The 26462-nt window shown below is 45.1% G+C and overlaps 1 protein-coding gene across 1 annotated transcript in view; it reads right to left on the reverse strand.

The window, feature by feature from the left end:
* IL1RL2 (interleukin 1 receptor like 2) overlaps positions 1-26462 on the reverse strand; it is a 52489-nt gene that overhangs the window by 18561 nt on the left and 7466 nt on the right. The window contains 4 exon segments of the mRNA XM_070429775.1: positions 9258-9394; positions 10140-10269; positions 14871-14945; positions 20792-20951. Of these exon segments, the coding sequence (XP_070285876.1) occupies positions 9258-9394; positions 10140-10269; positions 14871-14945; positions 20792-20951 (502 nt within the window).

Consider the following 26462-nt stretch of genomic DNA (forward strand, 5'->3'; position numbering starts at 1 on the left):
ATCCCAGGATAAAAAAGAAAAAGAAAAAAAGGAGAGTTTGGGAGCTTCAGTCACCTGCCAGCCTGAAAACGGCCCTCAGCCCCTCACCCAGACTAGCCAGGCACCCCAGTGGGGACCCCCACCCTGAAGGGGTGTGACCAGCTGCAAACAGCAATCATCCCCTCATCCAGGCTGGCCAGGCACCCAAGCGGAAGCCCCACCCTGATCCGGGACACCCTTCAGGGCAAACCAGCCGGCCCCCACCTGTGCACCAGGCCTCTATCCTATATAGTAAAAGGGTAATATGCCTCCCAGCACCGGAATCAGCGGAGCCACGAGGCCTCCCGGCACCGGGAACAGCAGAGCTGTGAGGCTTCCCAGCACTGGGGTCAGCAGAGCCGCAAGGCCTCCTGGCCCCTGGAGCAGCGTGACAAGGGGCAGCACCCAAACCCCCTGATCGCCCTCTGGCTCTGTGTGTGACAGGGGTTGGGGCCACAACCTCCCTATCTGCCCTGCTCTGTTTATGACAGGGGAAGGTGCCCCAACCCCCTGATCTGCCCTGCTCTGTGTGTGACAGGGTGCGGCGCCTCAACCCCCCCATGGGCCCTGCTCTGTGTGTGATGGGGTAGAGCTGCAACCTTCCCATCGACCCTGCCCTGAGTGTGACAAGGGGGAATGCCCCAACTCCCCTATCGGCCCTGCTCTGTGTGTGACAGGGGGGAGCTCCCCAAACCCCCTGATGGGCCCTGCTCTGTAGGTGACAGGGGGCAGTGCCCCAACCCCCTAATCGGCCCTGCTCTGTGTGTGACTGGGGGTGGTGCCGCAACCTCCCCATCAACCCTGCCTTGAGTGTGACAGGGGGTGGTGCGCCAACCCCCCAATCAGCCCTACCCTGAGCCTGACTGAGGGTGGCATCGCAACCTCCTGATCTGCCCTGCTCTGTGCATGACAGGGGGTGGCACCCCAACTCCCCAATCGGCCCTGCTCTGAGCCTGACCAGGGGCTGCACCTAGGGATTGGGCGTGCCCTCTGCCACCGGGAGCGGGCCTAAGCCAGTAGGTCGTTATCTCCCGAGGGGTCCCAGACTGTGAGAGGGCACAAGTGGGGCTGACGGACACCCCCCCCCGCGCCAGTGCACAAATTTTTGTGCACTGAGCCTCTAGTATATATATATTTTCCCAACTTTCAAGCTTGTGTTCCTAGAAATGTGCCAATTGTGCAGAGTTTCCTAACCTTTTATGAGGCTTATTTGTTCCCAGAGCACTTAACATTTAAAATTTCTAATTATACCTTGCTTTTACAAGCTGTCTTATTGAACAGTATTTTTCCAGAATTCCAAACCCAGTTTCCTAAATTGAACTAATAGGTACAGGTTTAAGTCCAGGGAGCTCTCAATTGATATTAAGATGAACTGCTTTTGGAATACCGAGTGATTTTTTTAAATCTTTGTCTCATTTTTGTTGGATTTAACAGCTGTTCATTTTATCACTAGTATTGGCACTTTTCTTTTTACTCAGTACATTAATAAAGGCAATATGTAGCAATATACCAAAATTGTCTCTTTATCAACAACCACTCCCAGATTCAAGTTTCTTGAAGACAGAGAGCATGTTTTAAATCAGTTACTTCCAACTGAGAGTTCATCTCACAAAAATGTTGGTTTTGGTCGTCTGTCCTTTGCAAAGAAAGCTTAAATTGCTGAAAGAGGATAAGAGAAATGGGGTGAGATGGGAACGTAGCTATTTGTTCTTCATTTGAGGTCTGTCCTCTGGAAGAGAAAGAATTTTGGCAGTTAGAGCCTTTTCACTAATTGTGCATGGTGCTTCGTGAATGGAAACGGAGCAGTTTGGAGTCCAGCATCTGAGGACACACCAGGTGGAAGAGTGTAAGTCCTTGAGAACAACAGGCCTCTTGGACAGTGCTTGGCATGTGGTAGGCATTTCTTCAATGTATGTTGAGTGTGATGAGTTCTTTACCCAGAGGCTAGTTTATGATAAAAACTCTCAGCAAAGTGGGACTAGAGGGAACATACCTCAGTGTAATAAAGGGCACATATGACAAACCCCACAGCCAACATCACACTCAATGGGCAAAAACAGAAAGTGTTTCCCTTAAGATCAGGAACAAGACAGGGATGTCTGCTTTCAGCACCTATTCAACATAGTACTGGAAGTCTTGGCCACAGAAATAAAAGGTATCCATATTGGAAAGGAGGAAACAAAACTGTCATTATTCACCAATAACATGATATTGTGCATAGAAAACCATGAAGACTCCACCAAAAAACCTGCTATATCTAATATATGAATTCGGCTAAGTAGCAGGATACAAAATTAACATCCAGATCAGTGGCATTTTTGTACACTTACTAGAGACCTGGTGCACAACATTTGTGCACTGGGGGGTGTGGAGGTTCCTCAGCCCAACCTGCACCCTCTCCAATCTGGGAGCCCTCAGGAGAGCCTTCTCCAATCCGGGAGTTTCTGTCTGTCTTTGCAATCATATGAGCAAATTGTCAGAGATCCCAACCCAGTTTGGTTTGGTGCTCATAGAATAATAGAGGCTTTTTTTTTTCTTTGCTTCATTGGTGGAGATTTCCTGGAAGTTTTAGGATATCTTCCCTTTAATTTTTCCTAGACACTCTGATTTTACTTGTGTCTCTCACCTTTGCTTTCCCTCCATCCTCCACCGCAACAGTAACTTGCCCCAGGCTCACTTTGCTCTAGTGCAGTGGTTCTCAACCTTCTGTCCCTTTAAATACAGTTCTTCATGTTGTGACCCAACCATAAAATTATTTTCATTGCTACTTCATAACTGTAATGTTGCTACTGTTATGAATCGTAATGTAAATATTTGATATGCAGGATGGTCTTAGGTGACCCCTGTGAAAGGGTCATTCAACCGCCAAAGGGGTCAAGACCCACAGGTTGAGAACTGCTGCTCTAGTGTCTAGGAGATCCGCCTGCCATCAGAACTACGATTCCCAGCATTCTGGGTGCTCCCTGTGCTCTGGGCTTCCACTTCAGGTCCTGGGGCTGCCACCAAACTACTTTTCCCAGAATTCCTGGTGCTCCCCATACTCTTGGTTTTCCCTTCCTGCTCTGTCTCCATCCATGGCCTCCCACTCTGCCAAGTCCTCCAAGCTGCCAGCTCTCCCTCACTGCTCTCCGTCTGGTGGCTTGGGGAGCCAAGTTCCCCAAGCCACTCCACTCTCTGCTGGTTCTCCCATTCTGCTCTCCACCTGGCACCATCATTGGTGGGTTAGTTTGCATACTCACTCCTGATTGGCTGGTGAGCATAGCAGAGGGACAGTCAATTTACATGATTCTCTTTTATTATATGGGATAATGAACTATCAGAAAGAGAAAATGCCCTAGCCAGTTTGGTTCAGTGAATAGAGCACCCGCCTGTGGACTGAGGGGTTTGGGGTTCGATTTCTGTCAAGGGCACATGCCCAAGTTGCAGGCTCGATTCCCCTAGGGGGCGTGCAGGAGGTTTCACTCTCATCATTGATGTTTCTATCTCTCTTTCCCTCTTCCTTTCTCTCTGAAATCAATAAAAATCTATTTTAAAAAATAAAGAGATACTAAGAAAACAATGCCACTTACTATTGCAACAAAAAATAAGGTACCTAAAAATAAACTTAACCAAGGAGGTAAAAGATCTATACTCAGAAAACTATAGGACATTGAAAAAGGACATAGAGGAAGATACAAACAAGTGGAAGTATATACCTCTAGTGCACAATGAACATTCTCAAAGATAGACCACATGTTATGACACAAAAGGAGTCTTAACAAATTCAAGAAAGTTGAAATCTTGGATTGGAAAAATTAACATCATTAAAATGTCCATACTACCCAAAGAAATCTATAGATTCAATGCAATTCTGATTAAAATACTAATGACATATTTCCCAGACCTAGAACAAATATTCCAAAAATTTATATGGAACCCAAAAATACTGAGAATAGCCTCAGCAATTTTGAGAAAAAAAGAGCAAAGTTGGAGGGATTACAATAGTTGATATCAAACTATACTACAAAACCATTGTACTCAAAACTTCCCGGTACTGGCACAAGAACAGACATATAGGTCAATGGAACAGGATAGAGAGCCCAGAAATCGACCCATGTCTTTATATTCAATTAATATTTGACAAAGGAGGCAAGAACATACAATAGAGTAAAAATAGTCTCTTCAATAAATGGTGCTGGGAAAATTGGACAGATACATACAAAAAAATGAAACTAAACCACCAACTTACACCATACACAAGAAAAAACTCAAAATGGAAAAAAGACTTAAATGTAAGTCTTAAGACCATACAAACACTGGATGAAAACAAAGGCAGTTAAATTTCGGACATCTTTGCATAGCAATATTTTTGCCAATATGTCTCCTAGAGCAAGGGAAACAAAGGAAAAAGACATAAACTGAGACTACATCAAACTAAAAAGCTTCAGCACAGCAAAATAAACCATCAACAAGGGGAAAAGGGAACCCACTGCATGTGAGAACATATTCCCCAATGATGTGTGATAAGAGGTTAATACGCAAATACATAAAGAACTTAGACAACTCAACACCAGGAAGACAAATAATCCAATTAAAAAATGGCAAATGACAAATGACCTGAATAGACACTTCTCCAAAGAGCACATACAGATGGCCAATAGTATATTAAATAATGCTCAACATCACTAATCATCAGAAAGATGCAAATTAAAACGACAATGAGGGATTACCTCACACCTGTCAGAATGGCTACCATCAGCAAATCAACAAATGACAAGTGCTGGGGAGGATGTGGAGAAAGGGAACCCTAGTGCATTGTTAGTGGGGATGCAGACTGGTGCAGCCACTGTGGAAAACAGTACAGAGTTTCCTCACAAAAATTAAAAATGGAATTGCCTTTTAATCTCACTTCTGGGAATATATCCAGAGAGTCCCCTAACACCAATCAGAAAGAATATACGCACTCCTATGTTCATAGAAGCATTATTTACAACTAGGGGCCCAGGTGCACAAAAGTCATGCAGGTGGTGGGAGGTGGGGGTTGGGGGGAGAGAGTCCCTCAGCCCAGCCTGTACCCTCTCGAAATCTGAGACCGCTGGTTCCTAACCACTGGCCTGTCTGCCTGATCACCTGTAACCACTCGCCTGCCTGCCTGATCACCTGTAACCACTCGCCTGCCTCATCGCCCCGAACCCCTCTGCCTGCCTGATCATCCCTAACCACTCTGCCTGCCTGCCTCATCACCCCTAACCCCTCTGCCTGCCTGCCTGATCACCCCTAACCACTCTGCCTGCCCTCCTGATTGCCCCAACCACTCTGCCTGCCTGCCTCATCGCCCCTAACTGCTTACCTGATTGCCTGATCACCCCTAACCACTCTGCCTGCCTGTCTGGTCACCCCTAACCACTTTGCCTGCCCTCCTGATTGCCCCAACCACTCTGCCTGCCTGCCTGATTGCCCCTAACCACTCTGCCTGCCTGCCTGATCATCCCTAACCACTCTGCCTGGTCACCCCTAACCACTCTGCCTGCCCTCCTGATTGCCCCTAACCACTCTGCCTGACTGCCTCATCACCCCTAACCCCTCTGCCTACCTTCCTGATCACCCCTAACCACTCTGCCTGCTCACCTGATTGCCCCTAACCACTCTGCCTGCCTGCCTGATCACCCCTAACCACTCTGCATACCTGCCTGATCGCCCATAACCAATCTTCTGCCTTCCTGATCACCCCTAACTGCCCCTGCTTGCCTGCCTGATTGCCCCTAACCCCTCTGCCTGCCTGCCTGATTGTCTCTAACCACCTCTGCCTGCCTGCCTGATCAACCTTAACCCCTCTGCCTGCCTGCCTGATGCCCCTAACTGCTCCCCTGCCAGCCTGATCACCCCTAACCGCTTTCCCCTGCTGGCCTGATCACCCCTAACCACTCTTCCCTGCCAGCCTGATCACCCCTAACTGCTCTGCCTGCCTGATTGCCCCTAACTGTCTCTGCCTCGGCCCCGCCACCGTGGCTTTGTCCAGAAGGATGTCCGGAAGACGTCCAGGTTATCCGGTCTAATTAGCATATTACCCTTTTGTTAGTATAGATAACCAAGATCTGGAAACAGCCCAAGTGCCCATCAGTAGACGAGTGGATAAAAAAGCTGTGGTACATTTATACCATGAAATACTATGCAGCAGTAAAAAGGAGCTCTTACCCTGTGAGACAGCATGGAGGGACCTGGAGAGTATCATGCTAAGTGAAATAAGCCAGTCAGAGAAAGACAAACACCATATGATCTCACTAATATGTGGAATCTAATGAACAAAATAAACCAAACAAAACCAGAGGCATGGACACATGGAACAGACTGACAGATCTTAGAGGGGGCTGGAGGTGTGGGTGACTGAATGAAAGAAGGTGAAGAGAGTGGCCAAAGAGCATATACGCACAGCCCCCATCAACACAGACAACAGTGTGGTGTATGTCGGAGCAGGGGCGGGGGGGGGGCGGGTAGCTGCGGGCAAAGGGAAGGGGAACTGAGGGAAATCTGTAATAGTGTCAACATTAAAAACAAAAGAAAAAGACAAAAAAGAAAATCTATGTTGGTCATTTTTAGTCAAGGTCACTAAACAAAGAACTCACACTTCTAGGTTGAGGCCAATTTCAATGATAATTCCTTCAAGTCTTGTGCAGTCTCCTCCCCTCTTCTCTCTGGGTGGCCCCTGAGTCCTCTGTGGTAATCCTACTCGAGGATATACCATGGAGGACTGCCTCTCCACCTAACAACTCACAGCCTGAAATGTCCAAGCAGATGATCTATGAATAGCTCCAATGTGGGAACAACTCAATGGTGACATATTTATAGTAGAATAGATAAACTGATTTAGTTATTCAGTTAAATAGGATTCAGCAATAAGAATGAACTACGGCTGCATGCTACAGCACCGATGCAGCAATGAGCCCATAGGCCTAAGCAGCAACACTGAAAAAAACATATGACATCCTTCTCTTCCACAAAGTTCAGAATCAGTCCAGCAAGCAGCTGGCAATGCAGGCCGCCACCTGGGAGGTGGGAGGGAGGGTGTGTCTGGACATGTGGGCTGCACCTGCACAGAGATGACACTGAAGCCCTGAGAGTGGGGAGGTTATCAGGGATGAGGATAGGAAAGGACCGCACTGGTGATAGAGCCTCAAGAACCACTCAGATGAGCCACCAAGAGAGACAGATGCACAAGATTGATTGGGGGAAACCAAAAATTACTTTCTGCCCAGCCAGCATGACTCAGTGGTTGAGCATCGACCTATGAACTAGGAGATCATGGTTTGATTTCCTGGTCAGGGCACATGCCTGGGTTGCGGCTCAATCCCCAGTGTGGGGTTTGCAGGAGGCAGCTGATCAATGATTCTCTCTCATGACTGATGTTTCTATCTCTCTCTCCCTCTCCCTTCCTCTCTGAAATCAATAAAAAATAACTTAAAAATTTACTTTCTATGACAAGAGAAAGTCCTTGAGAAGAGTAAAAATGGATAATGGTGGCTGATAAGCCCAAGGCTTCTTCCATCTGTTGCAACCCAGAGAGTCCCCATGGGCCCAGGTGAGGAGAGGAGGTGCTGCGTGCTCACGCACGGCTGAAGCAGCTCAGGGCAGAGTGACTATGGCCTCCGGGCCATGCACGCGCTTGTGTGTCAGGACTGCAGCTGCTGTGGACGCATCCCTACTCCTTGTTATTGGAAGGGAGGCGATGGACACTCAGGAGGTCAGGGGCCAAGGCGCATTCTATAGCTCCATACAGCACCCACTGAGCTAATGTTGATGTTAAAATTTTAGAGAAACCTCTCGAGTAGGACTTTAGCTAGACACATGCAAGCACGGTTAAACCGATCACCAAGGGACACTGTCAAGTCAAGCCCTCTCCCTCTTGCATGTAGCTAGCCAAGGAAACAAGTTGGTATTAATAGAATCAAGAAAAAACAGTCTTGCTAAGGTGCACGGCAGCATTTTAAACGGGTCTTCAAGCACCTCCCCTCGCCCGCTGGCGGTTTAAGCTGTGTCCCAGGTTATGATTACAGCATTGCGGTCTCCCCGGCTGTGTCCCCTCCCGTGGGCAACGGTAAGCTCTGCACGGCGTCAGGAGAGCCATGTGTGTACATAAGTCTGAAGGCCTCTGCTCAGTGTCTGCAGATAATTTTACAAAGTTACCCGATAAAAAAATACATAAACGTTTCATTTTCATATCAAATTATTTATAACAAACCACCTAAAGGCTGAAAATCACAAGCACATGACTATAAACATTGAGCAATCAGGTTTGGTACAGGAACACCTGTTTTCCAGAACTTTGGTGGCGAACATGTCACTGTTAACATGGCACTCCCCACACATTCCACATATGTTAACATGACACTCCCCGCGCATTCCACGTCTGATAACATGTTACTCCACATGCATTCCACATATGTTAACATGACACTCCCCACGCATTCCACGTCTGATAACATGTTACTCCACATGCATTCCAATATGTTAACATGGCACTCCCCACACTCCCCACGTCTGATAACATGGCACTCCCCATGCATTCCAATATGTTAACATGGCACTCCCCATGCATTCCACGTCTGATAACATGGCACTCCCCATGCATTCCAATATGTTAACAATGGCACTCCCCACACATTCCACATATGTTAACATGACACTCCCCGCGCATTCCACGTCTGATAACATGGCACTCCCTACACATTCCACATATGTTAACATGGCACTCTCCATGCATTCCACATCTGATAACATGGCACTCCCCACGTCTGTTAACATGGCACTCCCCACACTCCCCACGTCTGATAACATGGCACTCCCCATGCATTGCAATATGTTAACAATGGCACTCCCCACGCATTCCACGTCTGATAACATGGCACTCCCCACGCATTCCACGTCTGATAACATGGCACTCCCTACACATTCCACATATGTTAACAATGGCACTCCCCACGCATTCCACATATGTTAACATGACACTCCCCACACATTCCACGCCTGATAACATGTTACTCCACATGCATTCCAATATGTTAACATGGCACTCCCCACACACCCCATGCTGGAGTTGCAGTGCCTGGAGAGCCTTCTCAGACTCACCCTGTACCTCATGCTGGGTTTGTCTGTGTCCCACCACCCTGCTGCCACATGCCTGCATTTCATGCCCATTGTCTTCCGTGTGTGTCCTTGCCACCATTTGAGCCCTCTGAGCAGTACTTGGCCCACGGGAACATTACCTGGGGGCTTTAGCATGAAGTATGCTGCAGACACACCAGCATGGCATGTGAAGGGACGGCCGTAATCTTCCATTTTCACTTCTAAAAAGGTTATGCCAACTGTGTAATTAGCATGTTCCTTAAAAGCAACGTGGGTTCTGTGAAAGAAGAGTCGATCATTAGTACCTGAGTCATATCTTCCCCGACATGTTTCATGACCCCTCATCTGGAGAACCAGGTTCTTTCCTAGAGACACTCCAGCCGCCGTGCACCTACAAATACTCCCCGAGTAGTTCAGTAAAGTGTGTGCATGGTGTAGTTCTAAACTTGCATTCTCTTGGAGACAGTGTGACAAGGAAGTGTGGTTCTGTTCACTGTAGACTCCCATCTTCCACCCTAAAGGACTTCCCCTCTCCTTCTCCACTTACCCTAACTTATCTACACTGCAAGGCCCAACACACGTCCCTGCCCTCTGACCTCATGAGTCTTGTTCCACATCATGCGATTCATACCGTCGTAAATGGGGCTCATGCCCTCAGTCAGCTAATGACCATGCACTGCTCCTCAAGGGTCCCTGTATTGCCACGTGTTTCCTGCTTAAGGCCGAAGGCCTCTGGTCCATCACGTGCCTGGGAATGAGACTGGTTTTCAGTAGCAGCTGACAGAAATGGGTCTCATTCCAGCAGGCCACGCCTCCCGTCCACCTCATCTGGAACGAGGACGCAGGAGCGTGACAATCTTTGAACAGTTGCTCGCCCACACATAGCACTGAGGTCTTCGAGAGACAAAGCAAAAGGAGCGGCGAGAAGGCAGGAACCTTCTCAGGCAGCAGTACTAACCCAATCACTGAACTGGAGAAAGTGTCGCTGGCTCGCAGAGAAGCCAGGACAACAAAACACCTACTCGTTTCCTTCTTGGACCCGCTTGGACTCTTGGTAGTACACATCCACCCAAGTGTTGCCGACCCTCCAGCTGCGCAGGTTGGTGTTGTCCCTCGAGTCTGTGATGGTGCAGTTCACAGTAAGGGTGGAGCCTGAAACCGCAGTCACAAACACTCCATAAAAATTCTACCCTAAGTGATCCGCTTAACAAATATGCCCTGTGTTTGAGCCTTGACTACCTTCTCATCACCAAAAACACACTCCTGTGGTCAGTGCTGATCTGCTTTACTGGGCAGAGTTCACAAGGGACACGGGAGCTTGTCTTCACTGTTTTTCATCTATAGAGCCATCTATATTTTTTATGCTAGTCTAATTTTTTGATCTTTTGTGACTTCTTCCACTGATTTTATTTTCGAAAGTACATCATTTTGGCATTAGATTAAAAAAAATTGTCTTTATTTTTTAATGTCACTTCTGTGATTTATAAACTAGTGGCCTGGTGCATGGATTCATGCACATTGAAAAGAAATTAATTAGAAGAAATATTTTAATATTGCTACTCGCCCTTTCTCTATAATAGAAGTGTCAGAGATTAAAGAAAATTTGTAAAATCTATATGAAAATGATATATAAATTGATTAATAAATAAACAATAACAACATGATATAACAACAACAAAGACATGATATAAAAACAACAAAACATGCCCTAACCGGTTTGGCTCAGTGGATAGAGCGTCGGCCTTCGGACACAAGGGCCCCAGGTTCGATTCCGATCAAGGCATGTACCTTGGTTGCGGGCACATCCCCAGTAGGGGGCGTGCAAGAGGCAGCTGATCGATGTTTCTAACTCTCTATCCCTCTTCCCTCCTCTCTGTAAAAAATCAATAAAATATATTTTAAAAAACAAAAAAACCAACAAAAACATGATATAAAACAACAAAAACATGATATAAAAACAATGACTGATCAATTGATTAAAATTATTCTAATATCTCCCTGTATACCACATTAAGAGTAAAAACACTTGACTAATTTCCCTTGTGATGAAGTATTTACAACTTTAACTTTAACATCACATGCTCTTCGAATTCAAGAGAAAGCAACATATAACTGACCATGTCTGAAAACAGGTTCAGGTAGGAATATTCCTACTCTGTCTAAAGTTTCTCCTGTGATTTATTAATAGTCATCACAAATGCTAGCATCATGGAAAACTGTCTTAGAATTGATTTAAATGGGAGGCCAGTATCAGACAGGGACAAATATCACGCATGCGCAAGTCAACGTTTATTTTTAAACTAGAGGCCTGATGCCCGAAAATTCATGCAAGGAGCTTGGCCCTTGCAGCCACGGAGGCTTGCCTCGGCCCTTGCAGCCCTGGCTTCGTCCGAAAGGTTGTCAGGAAGGACGTCCAGCTGTCCAGTCTAATTAGCATATTACACTTCTATTATAGATTGCCAGTGTGCGTCTTATGTACCAGCCCGTCAGTCGGTTGGACAGATGGTCAGTTACTTAGCCTTTTATATATATAGATATTTCTTTAATTCATCAAAAATGTATTTTTGTGTCTGTTATAAGATAAAGAATAAACTACATAGTCTTCAAATTTAACAAGTTATATTAACTTCACATATATACTATATTTCTCTTTCCCTACACATTTTTAAATGCCCCAAATCTGTTTTACTAAATTCCTATATATTCCAGCATCTGCTTATTGTTTTATGTTACTTTAACCTATTTGTATGCAAATATCAATATGTATTTATTATAACTTTATAATATACTTTAATATATAGTAAATTTCTTCTATTCGATTATTTCTTTGCTGACTCTTGCCAGCATTTTTTGACATGACTTTAGAAAAGCTTTGTCAAGTTTCAGGACATTCAGTGGCATTTAATTGGTGAGATATTAAACATGTACATTAATCTGAGAGAAATAACCTACTTCTGATACTGAGTGTCCCATTTGGAAACATGCTAAGGAATCACAAAGACTTGTCTTTTTTAATGTCCTTGCTTAAATGTTGCAAATTTTTTTTTAATGTAGGCAGGTCTTTCAAATTTCCTGTTCTTTTTATTTCTTAATATTTTGCTATTTTGTTGCAATTTTGAATGCCATTTCTCTAATTACATAATATATGATTATTTCAGGCATATAAAAATGCTATTAGCTTTGAAAGTTTATTTTATATTGGAATTCCTTACAGAAGAATTGCTAGTTATCATAGTTTTTTTAGAGAATTTTCTTATAATTTCCAAGTAGATATCCATAGGTCATTTAAAATAATTATATGTTCACCCCCTTCCTCTTTCACAGCAGTTTACATCTCTTTTCTCTTTAGTGTCTAAACACATTGGCTAGAATTTTCAAAGACAAGAAGTGGGGGAAAGTTAATTAAGAGAGTCAATACAGATACACTCATCTTTTCTGGGTGTTTGTGAAATCCACTGGTGAAGTCACATGGTGGTATGTAAACAAATATCCTGTTATGAGCTTTATTATTTCCTTGGAAGTTTACAAGACCTTTATTAAAATACGTATGTAAGGACCAACGCCTTTTAAAAGATTTTATCTCCTTTCCACTTATTGCTTGATAAGCTTTCTCATTTCTTTCATATTTGAGTTTCTCTACCTTTGGGGGATTACATTTACTGGAGGTTCTCTATCTTTTCTTTTCATCTACCCCACCCAAACCTGCCCCACCCCACCCCACCCCACCCCACCCCATCCCATCCCACCCCACACCACCCCACCCCACCCAACCCCACCCCACCCCACTCCGCCCCATCCCACCCCACTCCGCCCCACCCCACCCCACCCCACTCCACCCCATCCCACCCCACACCACTCCACCCCACCCCACCCCACCCCACCCCACACCACACCACAGCACCCCACCCCCACCCGACCCCACCTTACTCCACCCAACTCAACCCCACCCCACCCCACCCCACTCCACCCCACCCCACCCTACCTCACCCTGCTCCGCCCTGTCTCGCCCCACCCAGCCCCACTCCTCACCACCCCACCCCACTCCACCCCACCCACCCCACACCACTCCACCCCATCCCACCTCACCTCACCCCGCTCCGCCCTGCCTCACCCCGCCCAGACCCACCCCACCCCACCCCAGCCCTTCTATCCCAGAACCAACTCTAGAACTTACCATTTAATAAAGTCATGATCTTTTTACTTTTATCTTTGTTATTTTTTGCCATGGGTTATTTTGTTGCCCCCTTTGATAAAGTTAAATTATTAATTTATGCATTTCTATTATTTCTGCACTTACTATTGATAATGATGATATTTGTATCTTGTTTAGATTCAGCATTGGTCACATTCCATGAAGCTTGACATGTTTTCACTGCCATTATTTTCTAAGTAATCTGCAACTATGGCTGTGAGTTAAATCTAACCAGCAAAGCAAATGAATAGAAGATAGAATTGTTGATTTCCTCTTCTGGGACTCTTGAGGTTTCCATAATTTGTATTAGTGTGATTTATTTAATACATTATTCTTATCATGTTAATCTAATTTTTCAGATCCTTATTTGACTAACAAATTAGTCAAATCCAGAGGATGTTAAAATCTCCCACTATAATTGAAATAATTGTATTGTCTTATCATATTGCTTTTGTATATCCGAGAGTTTTAGCTTCAAATATTTTGATGCACTGTTATTTGGCACATAACTTTTTTTGAGGGGAGAGGGGTAATTATAATTTTTATTAGTATCAAATGATTCAATTTGTCATTTAATTTTTTGCATTAAAAGACATTTATCAGATTGAAAGATTCATATTGCCAAGTTATACAAGGCATATGAATTTATATTTAATCTTCTAGGTCATGTATTTTAGAACTATGTCTTTTAAAAATAGCATGTAACCGGATTTTAATATTTGATTCAACCTCAGCATTTATCTTTTAATAATAATTTGTTTAATTTACTTTTTTCTTCAGAAAGTATTCAACTAATATTTTATTAGCAATTACCTTTACATTTTAAAAAATAATTTGAGCTCCTTTTTCTTCACTTAGATCATAAACTGAGGCAATGTTCACTGGTCCCTTCCTAAGTAAAATAAGGAAAATAACATGATAACTCTCTCTACTCCTTTAAAATAATTTCCAGTGCGAGATTATATCATTCAGAATTCTTGACCAACATTATATTAGTAGTTTTATCATCTCTTTTGGGAATTATTTTTACATTTCATTGCCTTTGCATAAACAGATTGACATTAATCATTTAGACCAGTGATTTCCAATCGTTTTCAACTCATGGCACACATAAACTAATTACTAAAATTTGTAGCGCACCAAAAAATATATGTTTTGCCTATCTGACAAAAAAATAGGTATAATTTTGATTCGTTCACCCTGGATGGCTGTTGTGTTGGCTGTTGTCAGTTTTTAATTTGACAATCTAAGGGAAGAGGTCAGAGCCTCTGACTACACATCAGGTAGTGCAGGCTGTAAAATGCTTGAGGCCAGCGGGTTGAAATTCACTCTCTTAGACCAGAGACCAGCCGTGCTCGCTGACAGGACTTGGATACCACCACTGCCCAGGACTCGGCTCCCTGGGTTTGTTGTTTTGGTGCCTCTCCTGAGGAGCTCAGGTACCTCCAAGCTGGAAAACGGGATGTGTGTGGAATTTTCTTTATCCTTGAAATTCAAGAAATTCACTAGGCTGTTGATTTCTACCCTTAATGATTTCAACGGCTTTCATAACTTTACTCACCAAGTTGTGCTTCAATTGTATTGTTTATTGGATACGTTATTTTAGGGATTCTTCCTTCATGTCCAACATTTTCTGCTAAGAAATCACACATGAAATTGCATTAGAATCACATACAATACATTCCCAATTACTTTAATGTGATAATAGCATTAAAAAAACTTGCAGACCCTCAAAAAACATTTGTCAAAAAAAATCAGAACTCATGTCGTGACAGTGTCACTCTATAAATGCATATTTTTAAACCAAAAATAATTTAATTGTTAAGGAAAAAACCTAAAAGCTGGCCTACCAAGAGAATTTGCTTTGCCATTATATTCTATATCATAAAAGGCTAATATGCAAATTGTCTCCTCTACTGGGAGTTCGACCAGGGGGTGGGGCTGGCTGGCCAACCTCCCATGTCCCCTCCCCCAAGCTGGCCCAGCCTGATTGGCCCTGATCAGGGTGGGCTGGCCAGACCCCACATGTGCACAAATTCGTGCACTGGGCCTCTAGTATTTACATATTTGGTATAAATATAAACTGATGAGATCTATATATATAAAACCCTAATATGCAAATAGACTGAACAGCAGAACAACCAAACAACCAAACAACTGGTCACTATGATGTGCACTAACCACCAGAGGGCATGCACAGAACATGGTGGGTGTCGGCCTTGGCAGGATGGTGGAGCAGGTGAGCAGGAGCACCAGACCAAGGCAGGGCACCCGTCGCTGTCATCTGGGTGAGCCTCTGGTGGTTACTGACAATTCTTTACTCCTGCATGCCCTGGTCCTGCCTGGCGCTTGCACCTGCTGCCAGCACTGGTCCCAGTCACACCCACTGGTCCTGGTTGCTTGGCACCGTCAGCAGGTGCGAGCGGCAGCTGCTGGCCTCAATTGTCCCTGAGAGCTTCTCCACCTCCCCCTGCTCCTGGGGGGTGATCTGAGCAGCAACGGTCGCTCACACCCACTGACGGTGACGGCCCCGCTTGCACCCGCTGCTGGGCGGGGTCCATGCCGTCAGCGCATGGGAGTGGTAGCAGCACTGGGAGCAGGGCTGCCAGCAGACAGGACCAGAGGCCATGGTGGGAGGGGCCAGGTGGGGGCACAGAAGATGGGCTGAGACCCACCCCTGTGCCCACTGCAGCCTCACAGCCCACAGTTTCTTTCAAGGTGCACGAATTCGTGCACTGGGCCCCTAGTTATGTAATAAAAATCTCTGATAATCTAAATATACTTCTAAAGCATTGGCTATTATTAAAGCTCTGGCCTAGGTCCTAGATAGAAACAATGACCCTAATGTCTTGTCTTTAGTCCCATTCCTCCGTCCCCCAACCCTGCTTTTTCATGTCTTTCCTGTCCTTTCCCTCCTGTTTTTTTTTTTAGCTCTATCATCCCTACACACCACTTTATAATTGCCTACCTTATATGACATGGACCCCCTCACCCTTTCATCTTTCTGTACTTCTTCTCTTCCTCATTTGTCCACCAAAATTTAACAGTCACTCTCTTAGTCCCATATTCTTCCTATCCATTTGGTGGGATGTGGAAGTTATAAAAAAGGAAACTAGGAAAATGCAAAAACATACATCCTTTATGATGGCAATAATATTCGCACCTTCTACAAACTATTCAGATTCAGTATATCCCAAACAGAAATCATCACCAGCTAGATAATTGCTGCCTTCCACATGACCACACACATCTAAAATCTAAAAGTCATTCTAGGCAACAGCTTTTCCTTCACCTTCTTCAAATGACCAATTACCAAGTCAAACTAATTTTACCTCTTAACATTTCTCAGTCTGTGACTACTTACTCCTAAACCCTCTATTTTCTACTCTCTACTCTTTCCCTAGTCACTCTCGTTTACATACAGATCTTCAATTACCACCTCAAGGCCGGTGACCTTGTAAGCTGTACTATCTCCAGTTCTTTCTCTAAGATCCAGACCCACATAGGCTACAGCCTCCTCAGTGTCTCCACTTGAGCAACTCAAAACCACCATGTACTCACATTCTCCGTGTACTCACTTTATCTGTGTACTCACATTCTCCATGTACTCACTTTATCCATGACCAAACTCATGATCACATTCCTAACCCCAGTTTTCCTCTAACGTTACCTTATTTTGTTGAATAATATCATCATCCAATCCCTTGTGTATGCCCAAAAGCCTAGCGACCTTGATCTTGCCACATCCCTCACTTCACATTCAATCCTACACGAAGACCTGTGGATTTACCTCCTAAAATGCCTCTAATCTATCACATCACACCCCTCCATCTTCAGGGCCATCCTGTTGCCTGTACCTACTTGACATCGCACTTGCATTTCTTCACCATCCTACTAACCGCCACTCCTGTTTCTGAGGGATCATCCTGTGCACAGCAGCCACAGTGAGCTTTCCGCAATGTAAGTCACATCAGCTAGCCTGCTCTCAACCTCTCTGCCATTTTTCGAGGATAGATCCATACTTCCCACTTTAGATTGCATATTCCCACCGAATCTTGGCTCCTGACTATTTCTCCAACTTTATAACCCACCATGATTTCCATCACTCACCATAGCTCCAGCCAACCTGTCTGCTTTCCACCCTTCAGAAACGCCATTGTCTGTCTTGTTATAGGGCCCTCACTTGGGCTGCGCCCTCAGTCTCAAAAGAGCTCACCCATTCCACCCCTCAGTGAATACTCCTGCCCATCACATCACCAGTATCAGGAAGCTTTCCCTGACTTTTCAATGGGTCCCTGTCTGTTTGCTCTATCTCCCTTTCCTTCATTGCATTAATGTCCTTAGTTGTTATCATTAGCACACTCTCTGATAAATTTCTCCCTCCCTCCCTGCTCAGGCTTCAAAGCCCTGGCAGAGCAGGGGACCTGGCTGCTTTCCTCACCGTCATGTTCTCTCTGCTTAGCACAGGACCTGGCCTTGGTAGGCACTGAGCGAAGAGTCGCTGAATGACGGCCTGAGAAGAAGCCCTACCGCTTCCATCCAAGTTTAGATGATCAACACTCTTCTGGACATTGAAGAAGCATTCTAAACGGTCCAGGCCTCAGATCCTCTTCAACTCCTGCCCAAACCGTCTCAAAACGTTCACCATCACAAACACAGCCTTGTCGCTCTGTACTTGCACCTGACCCAGGGCTCTTCAGAAGCAACATGATACGCCTGCATGTGACCGGTCCCCTTGGCCTTGCCCATGTGACTCTATGGCCTCCTCACCTTGTACGTACATATGCTCTGTCTAGATTAGTTTTACATCCAACATAATCTACAATGGCAGGCACTTCTATGCTTTGCCTTCTTTCTCTCTGCCCCTCCTCACTCTTCTTTATTTCTATAAACCCTACTCATCCTTCACAATTCAGCTCAGATGACATTTCTTTTCTGAAGCCTTCAGGCCATTTACTTGCCACCATAGGGCTGCCGGAAGCCAGTCCATCCTTGCTGCTTGACATAGTCGCTGCAGGAAAGAAACATCTGCACAGCATATGTTTCAAGGGACCTGGCATATATAGCATATTGTTCTTAATATGTTTGCTCTCCTTAGTGCCATGTGTTTTAACCAAGGTCACCTCTCTGAGAAAGGTTGTTTCCCCAGGTGGGGATCTTTCCCTGAGGTTAGGGAGGGGATACAACCCCTTAATTAAGTGCCAGGCGGGTAGTTAAGCTACATAATCTTTACTCCCTGGAATGGAGATAAGAAACGCCCTAACCTTTGTAATAGAAATTGACAGGATTAAAATCGGCTGGTATAAATACGGATGTAACAAGACAATAAACATCAGATCCTCTTCAGATCCTCATCAGTTCCTAACCAGAACTCCGACCAGAACTTTGGCTGGAGATCCTGGCTAGAGGTCCTGACTAGTCTGCTGATCAACTGAAGGCTGTCTTCGTGTCATTCCTTCTTCGCTGACTCCGTCCACACCTTTGGGGACCCCTGGACCCGCTGGGATTGGACTCCAGCATAGGGCAACTTCTGAATCTTTTCCTGCTCCCTCAGACACTGTCTATAACTGTCCTCACCACATAATGTGAAATGCTCTCTAGCTCCACTACCACTAGGCTGAGAGCTTCTCAACAGAAAAAAACAAAGTGTAGTTTTTAAAAATTTTTTTTAATCAAATTTTAACAATTTGGGGTATACAATAGATCAAAATAAATGTTTACTTCAAATACATAAAATCAGACTCTTGGACTCAGTGGCCTCTGACTTATTCTTCAGATGCCTTTGAAATTTTGCCTTTCAAAGAGTTCCCTCTGCTACAGACAAAACTAAAGTATAGGAGTAGTCAATCATTCAGTTCACACATAGATCTGTGCCTAACGTGGGCCAGGCACTGGGTTCAGTGTTAGGGATTCAACTGTGACCAACACAAAGTGCCTACTTTCAGAATTGTATCACAGCATAAAACCCAAAGCATAAAAATCGTAACAACTAATGCAATTAATTTTCACAGTTCAGGGGCTCCAGGTGGGAAGCAGGAAGCCACTCAAGCTGGACACACCTCCTCAGACAGCCACACCATCAAGAAATCTCTAAGCATTCCCAGGACATGAAGGTTGACAGAAATCATTGACAGACATGAAGGGGCAAGGCAAAGACATGCATACAGACATGTGCTATATGGAATTGTTTGCCTACAGTTTACATAATGTTATTAATGTTACCCAATAAATTTAATGTTAAAATAAAGATGTATTTAGCCTTCAGTTCTTCCTATTTAGAGGAGTAAATATAGAAAACAACTCTCTACTGGGAAAAAAGCCAAGGCAGCGAGCAGAAGCACCTGCTGAGTGTGTTAGAGAGAACCCACTGCCCGGCCCTGTGGCCTGGGTTCGACCTGTGGCCTCCACTAACCACTTTGTAAGGACAGGAGGCCTTCTCCTCCCGAACCTCTGCAAACTTAATGGCTCAAGTGACATTGCTAGTTCGGGTTTCTTCTACCCCTAAGATTTGGCTTTAAAATTTTCAGGGCATATGCTTAAGAAATCCAGCTCTCTGGGCTGAGAACTAAGACCCCATGGGCATGAGGCATCCTGGAACCAATTTCAGAGACCAAAGCTGGCGTGGCCACCGAAAGAGTCACACCAGTGAGGGCTCAGGGAAACAGAGTAATTTTCACAATATCCACCACTTACTAAATCTCTATTCTTGGCCAGGCATCCCAATAGCTACTCTACATTACAGGATGTGTGTGTGTTTCAATTACAGTGGACCAAGGGTTTTGCGTATTCTGTTTTCTCAGATGAGGAAATTAAACTGCTCATGTCTCATTCTTTCTACCCTCTGATTCTAATAGTGACATGTGAGAACCTGGTAACCTTTGAGGCATAATAATCCCTCGTTTGGAAAAACTGCTGTTTGAAACTGCTGTTTGAAATTCTCTGCTATTTTTAGATAGTCCCTTGCTCTGTAAGTCAGCTATGTTATTTTTAGACAGTCTCTTATTCTATAAAATATAACTTTGTTTTTTAGCTTGGAAAATAGAAAAGATAAACTTAACTGTCTGACCTTGCAAGCTAGCCATCTAACGTAAGGGGCTGATATGCTGATACTGATAATATTCTCATGCCAGGTATTTGTTAGATATGATATGTACTGAAGGTTACAAGTTGTCTGTATAGATATGACAGGTGTTTGTTAGATATGATATATATTCAAGGTTACAGGCTGTTGGCAATACTAACTTACACAAAAACCTAGAAGGATATAAAAAGGGAATACTCCTTCGTTTGTTCAGAATTTGACAGAGATATTCTGCTCTGAACCCGCATACAATAAAAAACTCCTAATTAATTGACTTGTTAAGTATCTAGTTCGCTGATTTACAATACAACACCTTCAGGAGAATCAATCACTCGTCTCAAAGTCAGAGCGCCATCTCCCACAGAGCCGCAGACTCAGGCAGTGACCATGAGCATACTTACTGACATGAACGGCAATTCTCCGGGACACAGTGAACTGCCTCCCTGCATGTGTCAGGCTGGCTTTGCAGGCATAGCTCCCTCTGTCTTCCTCTGAAACATTGTTCACTGACAGCTTTAGTCTCCAATTAATGAACCGCTCTCCTTTAAGCTCTTTACAGTCCTAAAGATTAAAAAAAAAAAGAAAATTCAACTTAAAGAGCATTTTGGGATCAGTCACATTCCCAGTTGGCAGCATTCCATAAACCATGAGGAGATACAAGAAACTGTGTGGCCCCTAGACGTTAGGTAGTGTATAACCCAACTGAAGTCTGTATAATGCTCTCCAGGAAGAGTTGACAGAGAATGTTTAACAGGCTGAAATGAATGTTGCAAACATTCAGTCTAATGGGAGTCGATGGACAGACTATGCCGGCTGGAGGAAGACTCCATGGAGGAAGACAGGCTGGGCCATAAATGCGTCCAGTGGGAGGATGTGAACAGGCAGAGTCCTCCACCCGCAGGGCCTTCTCTCCCCATGGGCCACCATCTGATGGCACCACGCCCCTTGGCCAAGGCCTGCTTCACTGTGTCACAGGCCCTGTTGTACCTGCACTTCTCAAGGGTTGGCCTTTTCAGAGGTCAAAAATAACTCATTCCCAGCATTCTATTTGGACCATAGTCAACGTGTGCTGACGAGGTTTATGAACAGCAGACGCCATGCCACTTCTCACACCCCCAACCCCCTGCTTCCACTGCATCCACAAAACAGCCTCAGCCCAAACCCACTGAAGGCTGGTTAGTCTCAGGACACCTTTCTCACTATCATCCTCAGCAGCCACCCAGAGGCCAAGTCTCACACCCATCTGTCCTCCCAGAAGCTCACATTCTATGCTAATTGCTACTTCTCCCATCTCTCAGACCCACTTCTGAACGCTCATATCTTTCCCCTTTCTTCAGGAAGCTCCACTTTACAAAGTGACGTCTTGGACAATGGAGCCCATTTTAGTCATTCAGCATTTAAGTTCCTGCTCCTTGCTCACACTGAGAGGCCATGGCAGGAGGAAGATGCAGTCCCTGCCTCAGAGAGCGCACACTCGTGATAACAGAGAAGAAGACAGATATTCAAACCCTCAACTTATAGATAAAGATCTCATTGCCCACGTTTTAGACCTCATTCTCTGCCTTCAGAGCAGTGTTAACAAATCTGTCTCAGAAGGTGAAATGCAATAATGCCAGGACAAGCATTCGTTTACTTACCATGTAAACTACAACTTCCTAGAAGTCTTCCATTATTGTTCTATAAACATCTTCATGGGGAACTAAGCCGTAACTGGACAATGGCTTACCCATGGGACGGGAGTAAGAGTCAGATAGGGGAAAGCATCAGACTCTGATAGTGTGATGTCACCTTCTTCGGAGGAGAAGCCAAAAAAAGCTTGAATCTCTGGACTGTGGAAACCTCTTCCCTACATGGGCTTAGGTAGGCACAGTCTCTGGGCCTCACTTTCCATGTTTCCATTGCTGAGCAGCCCCCTTGGCAATGGACTCATTCTTTCTTTCAGGTACAAATATTTAACCATATGAAAGTTCAGCCTTGCTAGCTTAAGAGCCATTCTATCCTTTTACAGTAACTAGGATGGCCTCTAATATAATCCACTGAAGCATTATTTTAGAGTCTAAATTCTCATAAGGCTTTGATTTTTATTTAACAACTAGAGGCCCGGTGCACAAATTCGTGCACAGGTGGGGTCCCTCCGCATGGCCTGCGGGAATTGGGCAGAAACCGGCAGTCTAATGCTGCCTGCCACTCCCGCTCATCCTGGCCTTGCTGTGCCTGCCGTGGGCTCGCGCCCAGTCAGTCCTGATCGGGAGAGGCTCATGTCACCATAGCTGCACTTGCCAGCAGTAAGCCCTGCATCTGGTGCTTATCCTAAGGCTGGTGGGAGGGGGCGGGAAGCGATCAGCCTTCCAGGTGGGCAGTGGGCCTCCCCTTGCCGGCCCAGGATCTGGATCCATCCTGCTGACATTCGCGCCAGTTATCGGAAGCCACCAGGTGGCCACTTTTATATTGTTTCTTCCTTGCAGAGTGTCTAGGGCGGGGAAGTGACTGCAGACCCTGAGGCCAACTTCCAGGAGGCTGGCTGTGCTGATGGGATTGTGCCTGGCCCGTTCTCTGGAGATTAGACCTGCACTACTACTGAGGGAGTGACTGGCTGCTGCTGGGCTGGTGGGTGGCCAGGACAGGTCGGTTAGCTGAGTGGTGCTCCCGCTGTAGGAGTGCACTGACCACCAGGAGGCAGCTCCTGTGTTTAGCATCTGCCCCCTGGTGGTCAGTGCATGTCATAGCAACTGGTCGTTGGTTTGGTTGGTTAGGCTTTTATATATAGAGATTCTTGGGTGATAGCTCACTAATAAGATTTAAAATTTAAAAATTCATAATGGCCAATACTTGAATGTGTTTCATGTTTCAAGCACCAAAAAGAACACTCCTGGCCCAGCGTGCACAATGGTTCTGAAGCATAAAATAGCCCAGAGCTCTGACTGAGAGGTTGTGGCTGTGGGAGAATGTGAAGATGAAACCAGAGGGACAGGCAAGGGATGTCATCAGAAACCATGGAAAGGGATGTGCATTGGAAGCCTTCTAAGCAAGGGTATAAGGTTATTACACTTGTGTTTGAGAGTAATCTATCTCGTTGTGAGGGAAAGGATTAAAGATGAATGATCAAGAAACTAGAAAAATTTTAGAAAGTTATTTCCATAAACTAAGGCTAAACAGAGCATGAACTAAGGCAGTACAGCAGGGGTCCTCAAACTTTTTAAACAGGGGGCCAGTTCACTGTCCCTCAGACCGTTGGAGGGCTGGACGATAGTTTAAAAAAAAAAAACTCTGAACAAATTCCTATGCACACTGCACTTATCTTATTTTGAAGTAAAAAAACAAAATGGGAACAAATACAATATTTGTATTTGCATGTGGCCCGCGGGCCGTAGTTTGAGGACCCCTGCAGTACAGTAACAACAGCAAGAAGAGAACACAAAAACAATGATGACAAGCAATTCCAATCCACAGAATTCAGGGACAAATTTGGAATATGGAGAGAGAACAGGATTTTCATGACCCCATTTTGGTTATGCAAAGGTGTTGTTAGATAGGAGAGAGAATGTAAAGAAAATACAAAAGAATGACCAGATTTGGGGGTAAGACCAAAGTGGCTCTAAATATGGTGGCAATGGTTGAGTTACGGATGGAAATGTCTAAGAGGAATACATGTTAGGCCATTGGACAAAGTATCTGGAGGTTGAGAGAAAGATCAAAGTGGGAGAGAGAGTTGGGAGCCCTCTGTGCATGAATGGTTCCAGGAGCCATCCCCATTTGTATGTAATCAAGGCAAGAATAGAAGATGACCGTGGCTGAAATTGAAACCCCAAAATCTAAGGCCCCAGTATAGAGGATGAGAATCCAGTGATGGTTGTTAAGGAAAGAATGGGGGTGTGGGGGAGCAGAGATAAAAGAAATGAGTCTCAGGTGGAATAGAAGAGAGAGTTCTTAGCTGGAAAGGATGTCCAGTAGTTATGAATGCTACTAGGAAATCAAGCTTAGGACTGGAAATAAATGTTAGATTTGTCAGCGGGAAAGCCAGGAGTAACCTCACAGTACAGATTCCGCAGGATGGTGAGGAGGACCTTGTTGTATTGAGGAGTAATTTGGAACTGAAAAAAATAGAGACATACAGTATTGGACACTTATAGGCACTTCTCTATCTATCTATTGTTAGGTCCGGGGGAGCCCAGGATCGGATACATGCAGACGTGTGACGAGATAATGGACTCCCCCTGGCATTTCTAACAGATCAGCCTGCCAGACACAGATACTGGCTTCTCCACGACCCCCACACAGATACTGACTCATTCCTGAATACCTTGCTGACCCCCTGCAGCTGAAACTTCCTCAACTGAATATCTCAGCTCATGTCCCCGCCCCTCACCCAACTGCAGTATAAAAAAAGCATCCCCCTCCCTGTTGGCATGAATTCATGTGCCCTGTCCTTGGGGGTACGTGGGTCTCCCGGGGACGCAGAATAAACTTTCCTTCCTTCCTTCCTTTTCTGATCAACTCCCTTTATTTCCTTCGCCGCCTCCTGAGCCACCTAACCTAACATCTATAAGAATGGGTGTTTAATGTCCAAACTTTCTCCCCTCAACCCCTTCGATTTCAAGGACAACCTTTATCCCTCCCAGTCCTCAATTCTCCCAGCCACAACTTAAACTTTGTCCGTAACTACTATGTCTCTAAACTCTTAAAAACATATATACCATTCTGATTATAATTTTTTACTATGCCACCTCTTCATCCCTTTATTTTCACTAAGTAATAATATCTAATAATGTTTGTTACAGTAATTGCTATGTGCCCAAAGTGAACTAAATGCTTAGTGGAGAGATTATTTCATTTAATTTTTAAAACTCTATGAGGTCCTAGCTCTCAGACTGGATTTAGTTGCAAGAAACAAAAAGCATTCTGGCTATTTTAGGCAGAAAAGGATTCAACACAGGGTATTATTGCTTACAAAATGTTAAGAAGTGCTCAGGGAGTGAGGTCTGGTCCAGCACCGCACTATGGGACCAGCTCATACAACAGCTGCTCCCTCCACCACAATCATGACAGTGGGACCCAGATTTGGAACTACACCACCTGCCAGTCAGAGGCAGGAGCGGCCACTCCGCCGCTGTCCTGTGTGAAATCCTGTTACATCTGGTAGAGCCAGCCCAACAAGTAACTCCAGAGACACATGCACGAGGCTCCCGCCCCTGCTGTGCTGCCCTCACACCAGCCTCCCCGGAAGCAGGGGACACGCTGAGTCCGTCCAGGACCAGAGCTGCAGGCACCCTGGCAGCGCAGGTGTGCTGGTTGCCCTGTCTTCCTTCCAGCTTCCTGGTCTCTGTGGCGGGAGGAGGCTCACCGTGGACGGTGAGTGTTTGCCACCATGTCTGCCATATTTCCTGCCTGAACTTTCTATGCACCTAATCCAATTTCTTATCTTAATTTGAATCAGTCCCCTTAGCCTTTTATTTACTCCTAATTTCTAGTTTCCTTCGAGCATTGTTTTCTTTCTAAACCAACCTGGACTGCTGTGGCTACAACTTTAATCACCCCTTTCAGCCACTGAACTCGGTAGCCCTTTGCCTGCCAGCGTATCCACCAGGTCAGTCCTGTGGTCCCCGCTCGCGCCAGCTGAGCACTGTGGGAGGTAAGCATGGGTCTCGGCACCACTCCAGATGCATGGTCTTCACTACCTGAGTGTGGTAGTAGGTGAGTGTCCTACTCACCATGCTGCCTTTTTAAATCTCCCACATGGCATCTCCCAGGTAACAGAGAGAACAGAGGCCTTCACAGATGAGTGACCTCTGCTTACCCCTCCTTTCCTTCATTCCAGTTCCACTTCATGAACTTTTTAAAATGATCCCCATTTTTTATTAAATTCTAAAATAGCCTAAATAATCAACACACCACCATCATCAAGTCCTTCCAATTTATTCACTATAGTGCCCACACGAAGACTTCACTCAAATACAAAGTTGATCATGTCATTATCCTGGTGGTGTGGTCAGCTGTTAAAATACTGTGAGTGGGAAAGCATGCAAGGTCTCCTACTCCTAATACCACTTTAGCCCATGCTTACATGTACCCTAA

The sequence above is a fragment of the Myotis yumanensis genome, unplaced genomic scaffold, assembly GCF_028538775.1.
Source record: "Myotis yumanensis isolate MYYU_CA2020_CCGP unplaced genomic scaffold, mMyoYum1.0.hap1 SCAF_11, whole genome shotgun sequence".
NCBI lineage: Eukaryota > Metazoa > Chordata > Mammalia > Chiroptera > Vespertilionidae > Myotis > Myotis yumanensis.